The sequence below is a fragment of the Symsagittifera roscoffensis genome, chromosome 7, assembly GCF_963678635.1.
Source record: "Symsagittifera roscoffensis chromosome 7, txSymRosc1.1, whole genome shotgun sequence".
Lineage (NCBI taxonomy): Eukaryota > Metazoa > Xenacoelomorpha > Acoela > Convolutidae > Symsagittifera > Symsagittifera roscoffensis.
Window position 1 is genome coordinate 25,748,905 of NC_087068.1, and position 16,088 is coordinate 25,764,992.

At 32.8% G+C, this 16,088-nt stretch overlaps 1 protein-coding gene across 3 annotated transcripts in view; it reads right to left on the reverse strand.

The window, feature by feature from the left end:
• Positions 1 to 16,088, reverse strand: part of LOC134851061 (carbonic anhydrase-related protein-like) — a 90,855-nt gene that overhangs the window by 39,268 nt on the left and 35,499 nt on the right. For all 3 annotated transcript variants that reach the window (XM_063866960.1, XM_063866962.1, XM_063866959.1), the window contains exon 3: positions 15,784 to 15,943. In XM_063866960.1, coding sequence (XP_063723030.1) covers positions 15,784 to 15,943 — 160 coding nt within the window. The remainder of the gene's footprint in view (positions 1 to 15,783; positions 15,944 to 16,088) is intronic.

Below are 16,088 nucleotides of genomic sequence, written 5' to 3' on the forward strand. Positions count from 1 at the left end.
AACAACTAAGCACGCAATAAAAATTGATATGTTTATTTATGAAAACTTTATCACAAAAATAATTTTTGTTGCTAGAAAAGGTGTTGTTTGCGTTTATTCGGGGTCTATTTTTTGGGAATTCAACTGTCATTCTAAGCCGTTAGTTGTGGAGCTACTTGCAAAAACATCATTTCTACGAACTTTCTACTTCAATCCAAATTTCAATCAAAGAAAGCATCTTCTGTAACCTGATTTTGGGCTTCCTCTCACTAGTGTTTTCAGTGTACTCGAAAAAGTCAATAAAAAACTCGCGGAAAGTTTGTTTAAGTTTTGGTTATTGATTGAAAACGTGATTTCTTCGTAAGAAATGGCTTTTTGTCAAAAACGTCAATCATCACAATCTTTAACGTTGTTAAGGAAAGTAAATTCGCTACTTGGTTAGCGTTTTCATTTGTCAACAGATAAATTTGTCGCCAAATGCTGAATTTAAATTACTCACCAAAACTTCACGTCTTGATGATATCGCGAGGTGCTGCAATCAAGATAATTTTTTCCTTCCAAATGGTAAATATGAACTTTATTCAGATGAACTACAACTCAAAAAATGTATTTTTAGAGCATAATAAGTCATATGTATGGCTATTCAAAACAATTTTTGTATCGGATATTTGCAAAGGAGTCAATTATCATATCAGCTGTGAATTATTTCATCTGGGTCAAAATTTAAGTAAATTGTTAAAATTTTCAACTTCTTTCGACCCTGCAGGCTTCTTGTTTTTATGGAAATTGGTTTGGCGAGTTTAACTTGAAGAAAAATTGTTGCAAGTTTATTTACAAACAAAAACGTGGGTGTTCGATTTGCCAGTTTGGTATGAGACAAGATAATAAGACATGCGTAACTGCAAGGCAAATAATTGTACAAAGAAAATTGGAGCAAATGCTACTAGTCCAAGAAAAACATTCGCAAACTCTTGATTTCAAGGAAACATTTCGGAGGGTTTTTGTTATTGATAACGCAATTGATACCGTGATTGGTGCCAAGTAGTCAACGGTTAAGCTTACGAATGTATTGAAAATATTAATGAATATCCCCTTCTACAATACGGGAGGGGAGTTTGTTAATTAATTCCTTTATTAGTATAGAAATTTAGGCACTCAAGAAGGACTGCCTAAAAATTTCTATTTGTATGGAAACTGAAGCATTTTTGATTTGCAGTTATTCTGCAAGAATTTTTAGTGTTTTCAGTATTATTGCTAATGGATGCGGACGGTAAATTTCAAAAAGTTTCTGAATGAAGCCAAACAGGGGTACTGGACTCCTGTCAATTAAGTTCACGCTGGGTCCGCAGTTGCGAACTTAATTAAGTCCTGAACTAAAGTAATGATCACGCTTAATTGAGTTCAGCCCTTTTTTTGTAATGTCAAATTCGATTGAATGAAAGGAAGAAGCTTTTATGCGTCGATGAAGTTTGAGCGTATCATTGATGGTTCCAAACAAAGCTGTAGCACACAACAAGCGTGAGCTGCAAAACTAAGGTGAGAAGAAAATTTAAACAACAAAATTAACTATAACGAATCAAAACCGCCCGCTAAAGCCTATAATGGCTATTTTAGGTATTTTTTATCAATAACCTAAATAACCTTATGATTTTTTCTGAAATATTGTACGTTAATTTTACTTACAAATTATATATTGAAAATATATATTATGAAAAAATATATTCACCAAATTGACATCTTTACTGACCGCGTGCTGTTCGCAATCAGAAATTTGGCAAAGAAACTAAATCAGATTTGTTGGTGAAAATAAATTAAACGGGGAAATGAATTCAACTTGACCCCAAAGGCTAAACGGATCAGACTAAGCGACTTCATAAAATTTATGCTAAGGCGAGAGTATAATGAACAGGGACGTTGTGCCAAAAGGTAAATATGCCGACCCTAAATTTCACAATAAGATTATTTTCTCAACTTTTTAAAAATTTTATTGCTCAATGGAACCATGAATTCCAATACGCCTTTTTGAGATTCAGAGCACAAGTAATACCATTAAAAAAAGATCAAAAGACACTCACAAGAAATACTTCAGCAAAAGAAATGCCCAAAAATGTTATTCAGTATCGTATTGGAACGAAACCTGATCTGATTTTATATTTTACAAACTCTCTGTTTGAACAAAAGAAAGTTTTCTCCTGGAACTAATTAAAGAAACTTTATTAACTTAAATTCAAAAAATTAACATGTTTTAAAAGCTTTTTCAGATAGAAATGCAAATCTTTGTAAGCTTTAGGTTGAATTCCGATAAAAAAGTGACTTCCAGAAATTAATACTATAATGGGAAAAAATCGGCTGTATTTTCTGCTTAATCACTCTTCGACAAAGTTCAGAGTAGCCACATTCCCTGAGGAAAACTGACCATTTCGTCATTTTCAAAGTTGATAACTTGGTTATAACATTTGATCATTTGTTTTTGTAGATAAAGCGTCGGATTTACCAACAACCCATTTGAAGTGAGCTTTTCAGATGAATTTGATGTGTCTTTCTGATGTTCGATAAAAAAATCTCTCTTAACTAGTTATCACCTAACCAGATTTTGCAGAAGTCGCAATGGCAAAAATATTGTACCAACATAAATAGTTCGAGTGAAATAGCCCGGAGAAAAAGTTCAAATAAATTTTTTGAAAAAAAAATTAGACTTACTGATCTAGTTAGCAACTTCCCCCTTCTAAGTTTTGCAAAAAGTTAACTTTGCCTACAATTTTTGATATAGTTTTAAAGAAAAGTATTTAAAAACATACAGATGAAGAAGTAACGATATAACAAAGACCTTTACCTTGAGAAACAATTGTAAAGCTGTTTAAGAGACAAAAAAGTTTTCAAGGTATATTTTTTATGAAAAGAAACCACCTCTAAAATAATACATGTAAGAAGTCTAAGGAGAATCTTAATAAAATCCAGAAGAGGGCACCGGATTGTTAAGAAGATTCTTCAAACGCCCATAAAGTTACGAAAACTGATAAAAATAAATCAGATTAAACTTAATAGTTTGAGCTCCCTACATCGATAGATTTCAATTAGTATAAAAACATCCGTCAAAAAAAGCTAGTTGAAGAAATAAAAATAATCTCAAGAAAAAACGGATGAACACAAATCTTTCTTATTTATTTCGTACGTTAGCACAAAAAAAACAAGGATAGCCGGTTGCTGTGCAAGTAGCACAGAATGTTCCGACCAGTTATAACAACCAAATTATTTTTCAAATTAGTGTCATTTTTTTCCGATTGGTGTGATAAAAGAGTCTGAGCCAAAAAGTAGAGCTGAGACATTTTTGACAGTCATATATGCAAATTGGAAAACAATTTTTGAATGACAATTAACAAGAAAAAAGTCTTAAAAAAATTTGAAATTAAAAAAAATTTTTAAAATTTTTTGCCCAAGTTTTTGAATTTTTTTATTCCTAAGGTGATGCTAATAACTCCAAAAGCTAACTTCGTTTGAGTGAATTAATTTTTCAAGACTTAAATTAAGCATACATAAGCCTGCCTACTCGCCCGAAACTTTTTGAAATTTTTATATTGTTCGAATCTTGACTGAATGGGTTTTAGGGCTCTAAAATGATAAAATGATATAGCACTCAATGATAAAAGATTATTTGTGGTAGCTGATTTTACGTGGAAAAAAAACAAAAAAAAAGAAAAATCTAAAACCCTAATACAAATTTCCACCCCATTATCAATGGTCGGAAAAACAAAGAACAAAAAGACAACTGATTGATAACAAAAATATAAATTTCATTGATAACAACAACTCAACATCAAGGACTATTCTTTTCACTGCATGAAAATTAGAACAACTTTGCTCGTATCAATCAAAATTCATGAATGTTCCGGTTGTCCTTAATTTTTACGACTTTCAACGAACATTTTAGAATATTTATGCTTGAGTGGTTTGTTACTCAGACATAATTTGGCGATTGAAATGATTATTTTTTACAAAAATGATACATAATAGTAAAAATATTGGCTCCTTGAAATCAAATTTGAAAAAGTTACCAGCTATACTAGTTGGTAAAAATTTGAGGATTTAAAAATGATCAATTTGGCTAAATCTCTGGACTAATTGATGCGCGCTTTTTTAGCGTTGATCTATAATCATGAAAAAAGAGCGCGAATTGTTTCAGCGTGGCAAATTATCTCGCACTCGAATAAAGTTTTTCCAAAATCAGTTCAAATTTCATCAAGTAAAAACAGTCATTTCAATTTCCTACTCAACTCAAAATATAGCTAATAGTAAAGAAATTATAAATCTAATTGGTACTGCCTGTTGGGTTGGTAAAACAAACAATGTTAAAACTTTAAACAAAATTATTCAATACTAAGTAAAAGGAAGGATTATTCGGGTTTTGCGCTGATACGAGAAGTATCAGGGTTTCAAAATCTAAGAAAAAAATTTCTAAAAAATTTTCTACAATTAAAATATATATATGTTTTTGGCAGAACAATGAACACGAATCGAACGATATTGTTTCCTTGAGTTCAAACTATAGAAAATTATTCTGAGACAATTGCTTTAAGATCATTACGAGGCCAAACTGTGCACTGGATAGGCGCACAGTTTTGTGTCTGTATGTTCCTGGATTCCAAAAACTAATCCTTAAGCATATTCCAAAATGTAAGTGGATTCCACTTACCAAACTTCCGTGGATTCCGGGTACATAGTCGCAACAGCTCAATTTAACCATACATGTCTTATTGTTTGTTTAAGGACTCCACAAACTGTTTTGGATTCAGCAAATACGGTTGCTCATTCCGCAAATTCGTCTATTTTTGGAGCGATTTTGAGCGGAATAGTGTTTTAAGTATTTGTTTGTGGAATCCATAACAGCAAAAAAGATCAAAGAAAAGCAGCAATGATGTGGATTCCGCAACAAATCTGATTTTGGCTTGTTGTGGAATCCGCATACATTGCACAGAATGCACAGTCTGGCCTCGTAATGATTTTGGTGGTTTAAAAATTGTCATTTTGGCCATTTTAGAATAATTACAGTCAAAATTCCGTTAATGCTTAACAGCTGTGACATATTCGTCCGGCTCAGAAATCAATTAAAATTGAAATGAGGCATGCTTACTGATTTCGTGAATCAGTTAGTAGGAGTGATTTATGTTTCTTGAACAGTTAATAGGTTCTTGTAGGAAGGATGAAAAATACTTTCTTGGAATATTTATCAAGCTCGGTAAAGAAAACTTACTCAGACACCTTGAGAGACAGTCGGAACATTGAAGGCTTTGCCATGATACGAGTACGTATCTCATATCTTGCCATGGTTTTCCATGGTATTAACAGTACCTGCCTCATTTCATAACCTCAAAAAAGTGCTCTGGGGGCCAGCTATCAAATGGACAAATGATTGTACATATCGGAAAATACGGTTGTTTTTATCTTACTTGAATATAAAGTAGTTATCATACTATAAAAAATCTGTTTTTTTTATCAGAATATAACAACAGCAAGAACTGGAGGCCCATGACTGATTCGATATCTTAACGATAAGTATGATTTCAGATCACTGACAAAGCGAGGACAGGAAACCTAAATTTTAAACAAGAGTGTTACTATCAAAAGCTTTGACAGGCCTTTAACGAACGTCGAATAATTTAAGGTATTTAGTTTTGCATGATTATATCTATTTGCAAAAATCTTTTTCGTTTCCAACTACCAAATGAACTAATTAGGATGCCCTACAATTTAGAGAAAAAACGAAAAAACTGTTAAATTTAAATCGACGCAAAAAGTCGGTATAGCAGAGAAAACTAATCAAACTCTTGTTTGTAAAATCGAAAATCAGACATAAAACCTGCATGTTTCAATACTTTCTTTAAAATGTTAGAATATTAAAAGCTAAGTATTTTGGCCTAAGTTTCTGGATCTAAACACTCACGAGCAAAAGTTGTAAATTATGGAGCGTTAGTGCATGCAAAAGTATTCCTGATCATTTGATTCAGAACCATTTAATCTCATTTCAAAAAGTGTTCATGAAAATTTGAAACTTTTATAAGATTCTACAACAGTTTAGGGATTCAATAGGTAAAACTGTAAGCTTTAACAGAACATGTTTCAAAATAACTTAGTTGTAAAATGATTGACCAAAAATGAAAATTAAGTCAACATTAAGAAAACGAGGAGTTTTTTTTTACACTTTTTTTATCAGTTGCCTTTTTAAAATGATTTTCTAAAAGCCCATTCATCAAATACCGAAGCTGACATTCGGAATTATCAACACTTATTGGGCCGAACAATTTAACTGAATTGCTTCGAAATTAAGTGGGCCGAACGCAAAAAATGAACATTTTTTTAAAAATTGCTGAGGCATCAGAAGGCGCGGGTCTGTCCATCGTCTGGATTAACAAAAAGTCAAATTAACTTTAAGTTTGCTTTCCAATTGGCAAAATATGAGTCATTGATCTTTTGCTACAGCACCAGTGCACTTCTGACCAGGGTTATGGTTTTTTATAAGTCCGATTAAAAATCTTACACCAAGTAAGAAAAATTCGAAAACTTATAAAATTCTTACATGATGTAGGAAAAAAATAGCAGGTTTTTCAGAATAGCAGGTCGAATTGAGAAATCTTAGGGTTTTCATTATTATTGCATCTCAGCCAAGTTACATGAAGTATAAAATGGGATTATTGAATTTCGAGTTGCAGCGTAAGTCTCTTTTAAGATTCTCGTAAAATGTTTAAAAAAGTTGTTTTCCTCTAATTTTTGATAACTATTTGAGGAGCAATAGCAAAAACTCTAGAAAACTGAAATATTAAAAACAGTAAAAATCTGCATGCATTTTTTGAGTAAAAATCTTACATCATAATTCATTTGTTTTTAAGAAATCCCCATCAGGATTTAGAATTGATACCAGATGAAGTTTTTTATTTATAAAACAAACTTACACAAGATTTTCATAAAAAATTTGGATTCCAATAAGGACTGGTATTTTAAAATTTCGTTTCTGAAAATGCTGTGGTTATTTGATATGAAACTTGATTATATTGACTTTTAGTGTAAGTATCAAAAAAATTCAAAACTAGTCTATTATAAAAAGATTAAAAAGAAAGAGAATGAAAATTTTTGATTGAAAAATTAATTTTAACAGTTTATAAAAGATAATAATCGATAAGATTTTTTTTTTTGAAAAATGATGCTATAATTTCAAAATCTGACACCTAATTTCTTAGGCATAACACACGTTGCATAAAATTTATAATGTTTAGAAACTAAATATTCACTAGGGATAGCCGGTTCTGTGCAAGCAGAACAAAATGTTCCGACTAGAGTCTTAAAAGAAGTTTGATAGAAGGATCTGAACCAGAAGTGTGATTAAAAAACCTGAGCGAAAAGGATCTGAGCTTGGGTATCTTCAACAGTCACAGCCATTGTAATAAAAGTGAAGTTTTTTTATCGAAAACGACTAGAAAATTTAAAAAATGAAGAATCAAAAAAAATGTTCGAAATTTTTTTTCAATTTGATTTACTGAATAGTTTCGAACTTCTGAAATTTTTGATTCCAAAACTGTCGTTAAAAACTCCCTTTTTTAAACACCACGTTAATTATCCCCCAGTTGTTACACCCATTACTTTATAACCCCGTAACAAGATAGCCCCATAACAAGTTAACCCTCTTTTAATACGGACAACTTTTTCAAACTCAGCGCCTTTTAACCTTTTGGACATTGTGTTTCAATTTGATATAAATTTAGATTTTTATTTTGTTTTTAGCAAGACGATTTTCAAGATTATGTTCAATTTTGAAGAAATCTAATCATTTTTGGTTTTTAATTTGAATCATGCCGATCGGATTAGTTTTCAAGTTCATATCAAAATCTAGATTATCGGCAGAGTCATTTTTGTTAAAATCTAAAACGCATTTAGCAGCTTGCTTGTTATTTCGTTTCGCAAAAGCTTTTGCAAATAAAGGCATGATGTTTACTGACTATGGCTCCGAATTCTTTTCAAATATGTTTCACTTTGCATTAACTTTCACTTTTCATTAACCTATTTCTGGGGTTATATGAGAGGTATTAAGAAAAAGGGTGTTACAAAACGCGGGGTGATACGCTTGGGAGCCAATTTAAGCTTAATGAACCTGCTCGCTCGCTTTATTTGCTCAAAATTAGATCAAAAATCAAAAATTTTAAATGGGTTTTCTCAAAACTGAGAAACGTGTTCCAAATTTTTAAATATCGTTCAAATAACAAGTGGAAGGTCTTTAGAATAATATATCACTCGAAATATTCCGATGACTATTTGCGGTTTTTGATTTTGCGTGGAAAACAAAAAAACTCACCCAAATACAAAAATCCTCCCCATGTTTCAAAGAGTTGGAACAAAAAGTTTGTTACTTTTTTAACAAAATTTTTTTATCTGCAGTCAAAATTTTTGTACTTACAGGCATGTCTTCTTTTGCTTATACGCTTGTTGTTCCGTTTTTCTTTAAAAAAAATGACGGAATTATTTTGCTCAGATTTTTTTCTGAGACATGTTTCGATATTTTTAGCGCAATTAATCAGTAGTGTCAAACGAAGCAAGCTGAGGGGACAAAATATTAAAAACCATTTCCGAGAAGACTAAACAGAGTGATAGATCAATGCAAAAAAATGCTTCTTCTTTTTTTAATCACAAATTCAAGTAAAAAGGCATTATTAGTTTGCAGCGAGTGATCAATTCTTTTTGATTGCATGAAGTTATTTTGTCAATTTTGTTTATTAGAAAACGAAGTTTGTCTGAAGAAAAAAAAACCATTCAAATAAAAATAGACGGTCATCTCCTTCGAAAGTCGGAGCAATAAGATTAGAACTTGAGGTAAAACATTAAATAAATTATTGATAACGGACGATTTAATGTAAATAAGTGAATAAACATGCAAACTTAGATGTCGTAACATCAAGGGAACTCAGTGACGCACAACTAAACATTAAGTATTGGCGATATGAGCGCGAGGTTCGAGTCTGTTGATCAGAGCGTCTTGCCTAAAAGTGTGTTTTCACTAAAAATGACTCCCGATAAGGCAATTTTTTTTCTCTGATCTATTCGGTACTGCAAAATTTTCAAAATTTTTTACGACAATTTTCAAAATTCACTATCAGATTTTGATTCGCAGTGGTACTAGCCAGATTCTGATATAGTTTTGGACTTTTATTGGTTTTTTATTGAAATAAATGGTGGATTTAGAAAATGGTACGGGTGGAATCTCTCCCTCGAGGAATTCAACCTACTGAATACCCAAAGAGTCCTCCGTTTGATGTTTTTCTACGACATTTTTCGCCGATTAACCCTATGTGTTTGCTAATGGCGGCTTCTAATACGCGTATTTTAAATGAAAAGGTTCCAAACGGCTTTTTCAGTCAGTTTTTTTCTTCAGAAAGTTTTTCTATGCAAAATAGAAAATGTTGATTGAATAGGGTAGTTATAAAGTTTTGGAGAGCTTGTATTATCAATTTGGTTGACATAATTAAAGGTCATCAAAAATTTCGAAATTAGATAATCCTTTAAAAACACTTTCGAGATAATCCTAGGTCAGGAATTGCACTTTTAGAAAGGCGAGATCAAATCGACTTGACATAAAAATCAACAAAATTTATATGGAAACAACGACCTTCAATTAAAGAGTACGATTTGATCAACGTGAAACAAACGCAAAGATTGAACCAAAAAAAAAACAAAAATAATTGTTTTTAGATTTATACCAAATAATGCTTTGATTTGATGAATTGTAAATCATCTACAAGATTTTAAAAAATCATAAAACATTTCCAGTAAGCTAAATTTGAGCTAAAAAAAGGACAAAAGCTAATGAAATGAACTATTTTACGAGCTTATTAAGCGGCAATTTTGACAGTTTTTTTGTGAAACTGTCTGATAAAATTCGAAATCTTGAAAGATAAGAAGATGGAATTTGTTCACTGAGTGTTAAAATGACCTTAGCTTTCATGGCCATTCAAAATTTAGGTCGCACACTACTTTCAGTGATTATAAAAAATCTAACGAAATCAAATTGTCTGAATTAAGTTTGCATTGAGGATATTCTACAAATGCATAGCAACCAGGATAGCCGGTTAATGTGCAAGTAGCACAGAATGTTCCGACCAGTCTTTAAAATTTTTTTTTTGTAAATTAGTGTTTTTTCGCCGTGGTATGATAAAAGGATCTGACTTAAAACTATAACTTAGGCATATTCGACAGTCATAGCAACATAGGCAAACAGCGCAACAATTTTTGAAGAAAAAAAACTAGAAAACAAAAAAAAAACATTAAAAAACCAAAAATTTCCCAAAATGCCTTTAAAAATCTAAAACTTAATTTTTTTTGATTAAAATTATAATGAAGCGTAAAAAAACTAGATTAGATGGCCTAATCTCGACATAAATGAGCGTGTTCGCTTGCATTACTCGGTCATTTTACTCGCTGAAAAACAGAGAAAAAAATCCAATCTGGTTTTTCTCTACACTTGGAAAAAAAAATTCAAAATTTTTTGATATCCTTCTAATCACGACTGAAAAGGCTTTGATATGATATATTATTTAACTTTCTCTGATGATTTTTTGTGGCAGCTGATATTGTGTGGAAAACAAAAAAGAGAAACAACTAGAACAAACCGTAGTACAAAATTTCTCCCCATTTTTAAATGGTCGGAACAATAACTAAATTAAAAAAACATGGGACGCATATCACCCAGACCATATCAGCAGACTAAATCAACTATCGGAAAAAGACCATACGGCAATTAAATTGGGTGATCCATCAGTTGACAAATTTAGTAAAAATTGCATATTTCACTAGGCGAAGTTTCGAAAACGGAGTTTTCTTGGACCCTCAACTAAGCTGCTCTAAGTTTGATTATCTTTTTTGAGTTTATCGCCAGATTTTAGGTCTGTCACCAGCTGATAAGCAATGGCTAGTCAAAACTGGAGGTTTCATCTTAAGCTTTTTGTATTGTTTCTTGTTGCTGTAAGTTGTATGTTGATGATGTAAGCTGATTGCATAAATTTTACATAAAGAAACATTAATAGCAGGTTATTGTGCAAAAAGCACAGAATAATCAGACAAAATAGTGTTTTTTTCTTCAATTTAGTGTTTTTTTGTTTTTGTGCGTGGTGTGATAAAAGATCTGAATAATTATTCAAATTTAGATATATTTGATAGTCAGAATAAACTAGGCTAAGAACTTCCAAAATAGTACAAAATTTTCATTTCTGATCTTTCTTTAGTAAGCCTGCTCGCTTGCTTTAGTTGGTCGACAATAAATTGAAACCCGAGAAACTATTAAAACCTTCTTGGTTCCTGTATCCTCAAGCGAGTTTGAAGGAAGAGATGACGGCACGGATAAGGTTAACATCGGAGAAAGATGAGGACCTGGGGAACTTGAATGTGATACAGAAGCTGATTTTGCCTCATCGCGAAGAATCTAAAGAGAAAGCGGATAGATCTAGAGGCGAACCACCAAAGAAAATGGAGCCAGGCACTTGTCTCGATCTAGTAACGGGAGATGGAGGACACTCTTATGATTGGCGATCTTGCGTGAGGATACAGTCGTTTCAGAGGAGAGATTTGGCTATATTGTTTGGTGATGTTACAGAGAAATAGAAAAACGAGGTGCAGATACTAGCCGATTGCTACGCGAGTACCACGGTGAATTTGGCGAGAGCACTAAGTTCCTTCTCGAGGATGTGTAGTCTGGAGTCATTAGAGCTATTAGAATCCGAACACCATCTAGTTACGGCATTGAACGTAGAGTCCTGGCCGGGGGTGTTGATTTTCTCGACATTAGAACAATTTTTGAGAAAAATTGAAAGAGTTTCAATACGAACTATCATTCGAACCGTTCCAATGATTAATTGAGATGGATTTTTTGATTAAATTACAAAAAAGTCTGCTTGCTCACCTTATTTGCTCGAAAAAGGACCCAAGTTCAAAAAAAAAGAAAAACTATAGCACACCCGAATACAAAGTTCCTTCTCAGTTTTCAAATGATAGGAACAATTACATCAACAATCCAGTTTACTGTAGGGGGCATAAAATTGAAGCTAAATCAGCATGGTATTTTCGATTTTAAAACAAGCAATACCTTTTTTCCTCACACACAGACGCATATACAACAAAAGAACCCCCCACTCCTAAATCCGCACCTACGAGCTTACAAAGGCTTAACTTTTTAAATGAAAGTGTAAATACAAATTATTTCAAAAAGAGGAAAAGTCCCACAACTACTCTTAAAGGCAAGCTTCTTTGTCATATTCAGTTTCTATAAGTCTCAAACTATTAGAAATTGGATGTTGGGTAGAAGAAAAATCTAAATCTTTACAGAAACAGACCAATTAAAATGTATCACAAAAAATCTCTTTTCTTTTTGATTTTACTTTCATCACCTAAAAAACTAAAAACAACACAAAACCTTAAATCAACAAAAACATGATTGTTCCTGAATTGTTGGTAAAACCAATTGCACTTGAAAAAAACCGCAATCAGGTTTTGAAGAAGGAAATTAAATAACTCAAATGATTCCTGGATTGACCAAAACTTCTTGCCATACAATTCTTTTATTTAAAACTTTTTTAACACAAAATTCCAAACGCATGGAATTTTGTATGAAATTTTGCTGATAAACATTTTTTGATATATGAAAAATGTATGCTAAGTATTTTCCCACAGACTGAAAAGTTGATCTTTTTTTCTAAATTCAATTTATGAAAAATTTTAGATTGTGTTTGTTACCGAACGCAAACGACAAATACCTGGTCTTACTCGAAATACCAAAATTTTGGACGGTGTTGCGTTTATAGTGCATAGAAAACGACCTGAATTAACTTGGATTTGACTTTCACAAATGATATAACTAACAAGAAAACTTTTTTGGGTCGGTCCCAACAAATAGATATCTCAAAATAGTACAAAGAGTAGAACCTTTGGGTCGTTAGGAGGTCGAATCCGTGAGGGGGGAGGAGTCTAGAAATTTCTCAAAGGGGACGAATTTCAAAAAACAAATTGAAAAGTTTTATCGATATATTTTTAGGTCGACCAAATTGGTTTTCCGTTCGTTCTCAAAGCAATAAAAAAATCCCAATTTTGGCAAAATTTTAAGCACCGTAGGAAAAATTTTGAAAAGAAACAAGCCAAAAAGGCTGTTTTAGGCATTTTTGAAAATTTTGGCCCACAAAATTGGGTTTTTTTAAGCGCGCGCTCGCCACTCAAAATTAGTATATTTTGGCTTGTACGTCAGCAAAAAAAGGATATCTCAAAAAAAACAAAGAGGAGACCCTTTGTGTCGTCAGGGACTCGAATCCCCGAGGGTAGAGAAGGCATCTGACCCCGCCCCCTCTCCTAAATCCGCCTCTGATAAGGCAAAATATGTAAGTGAATGTTGCTTCGCCTCCATTGTGCCTTGTAAGCATGTTTCATTCCTTTATTCCAGCAATTATTGTAGCAGCAGCTGATGGTCATGGTTTTACTCCTTACGCATAATTTTTAGAAAAATTATTTGGTCTATGCCATCAGCTAGAATATGGCAAGTATGGAATTGTTCTGCAAAAGCGTATGCACGCTTGTAGGGTCGAATCTAGAATAATCTCCAAGGAGAAGAATTTCAAAGAAAAAAAAATGAAAAGTTTTGTTGATATAATTTTTAGGCAGACCAAATAGGTTTCCGTGCGTTCTCAAAGCAATAAAAAACCCGTTTTTCGCCAAATTTTAAGCACCGTATGAAAATTTTTTAAAAAACAAGCTGTTTTAGGCATTTTTGGAAAATTTTGCCCACAAAACTGCGTTCTTTAGCGCGCGCTCGCCCCTTAAAATTAGTATATATTGGCGGGTCTTTCAGAAAAAAAAGGATATCTCAAAATAGCACAAAGGGGGAGCTCTTTGGGTCGACAGTGGGACGAAACCCTGAAGAAGACGCAAACGCCCAATCGCCCACTGAATCCTCACCTGCGCTTTTATAAAGGTTTAACTTTGAAGATGAAAGTGTACATACAAGTTATTTGAAAGGGACGAAATACTACAAGTTTTCTAAAGGCAAGCTTCTTAGTCATAATCAACCTCTATAAATCTCAAGCAACTAGAAATTTGATGTTGGCTAGAAAAAAAATCGAAATCTTCACAGAAAGAGACCATTTGAAAAGTATCACCTTAAAAATGATTGTTTCCAAATTATTCATAAAATCAATTGCCTTTGAGAAAATACAGCAATCAGAATTTGATGAAAGAAATTAAATAACTCAAATGATTCCTAGGTTGACCAAAATTTCTTGTCCTTCAATTTCTTTTTTTGAAAAACTTCTTACCACACAATTCCAAACGCATAGAAAATTGTGTGGAATCTCGATGATAAACCTATTTCCATTGATGAAAATTCTATGCTAAGCATTTTTCCATAAACCAAAAAGTTGATTTTTTTCTAATTTATTTTATGAAAAACTTTGGGTGCTATTATTTTTAGAATTTGAATTTTTAAACTATAAGACATTAATCAAGTCACACATAAACAAACCATACACAGGAAATATGCTTTTGAAAAAAATTATTGAGCGAAAAGGAAAAAAAATTAATTTTAGCGTATCCAGGATTACGTTATTCTCACAAAAAATTGTATTTGCATGCAAAAATTGTTTTGGAAAATGTTTGTTTGAGTACAAAGTTCGTTTTGCGGTTGAAAAACAAACAAATAAAAATTGGGTCAATTTCAAAATTACTTCAAAAATATGCTAGTCATTCAATTTCCATATATGGGAGTTGTATTATAAGCATTTTAAAAAAAAACCTCGGTTTTTCATCACATGACTGTTTTATTAGAATCAAACAGCCGCAGAAATTGGTTTGTATCTTTTTTCAACCTTTTTTCGAAATTGTACGAAAATTGTATGACAAGATCTTTTCCATACACTTGATGTATGGAATTGTATGATAAGCATTTTCGATGTATGGAGGTCGACCTGGGTTAGTTGGTTGAAGCTAATACATTAAAACGTCAACTGTTTTTAGTTACCACATATCGACAACTACCAAATAAGTTAGAAAAAATTTCATTACGGTAATCGATAAAAAGCGTTTTTAGGCACTTTTTTCAAAAATTTTAAACAAAAAATTGCGCTCCTACCTCAAATTTAGTATATATTGACGCCCAAGGCGCCTTTAGAAAAACCTTTGGATCCGTCCCCAAAAATGGATATCTCAAAATAATACAAAGGGGGACCCTTTGGGTCGGTAGGGGGTCGAATCCCGGAGAAGGGAGGAGGCGTCCGCCCCCGCCTCCTCCCCTAAATCCGCCTCTGATAAGGCAGAAATATGTAAGTTAATGTTGCCTCGCCTCCATTGTGCCTTGTAAGCATGTTTCATTCCTTTATTCCAGCATTTATTGTAGCAGCATTGATGGTCACGGATAAACTCCTTTAGTAGAAAATTCCGTGTTTGGAGGTCTACCATGGAAGTGCAAGTTGTCTGATTGCAAAGCAACCTAATTTCATACTGACAAGCAATTATTTATTCACATAGGCGAAACTAAGTTTGCAGTCGATTATTGCAAATTGGTTATACATTTGTGAAGACTATTTATTATTTTAGTTTATTACAAATGATTGCCATCTTATTTTTGCCTGATGCGAGTAAATCTATAGGTTTTGCTCAGGGTACCACAGCAGATGTCCACTAAGAACTGAACCACTCGTTGTTTGGTTCTTTTTGGCGTGAACGATTTGCTACTTGCATCTAATATCTTCAGAAGTCTCATTAAATACGAAGTTGCGCGTATAACTTTGAACTGACCTTGCTGAACTGTTCCCGCAGCTTCCATGTCTTCTGTCTCTCCTGAAGAGCGATGGCGAATATCTCCATCACTGGGATGAAGTGGGGATAGGACTCAAAATGAACCACAAAGTCACTCCTCCCTCCGTAGTATATGATGTCCAATTGTTCCCCACAACTCCTGCAAACTCAAGGATTTAAGAACACATATTTGAACTGTCACGGTATGCGTTCAAAAATTTGGAGACTTCGTTTTCTACTTCTTATCGTATTATTGTAGTGCAAGATTATGTGTAGAACTAGTCCACGACTACCAATTTTAATAC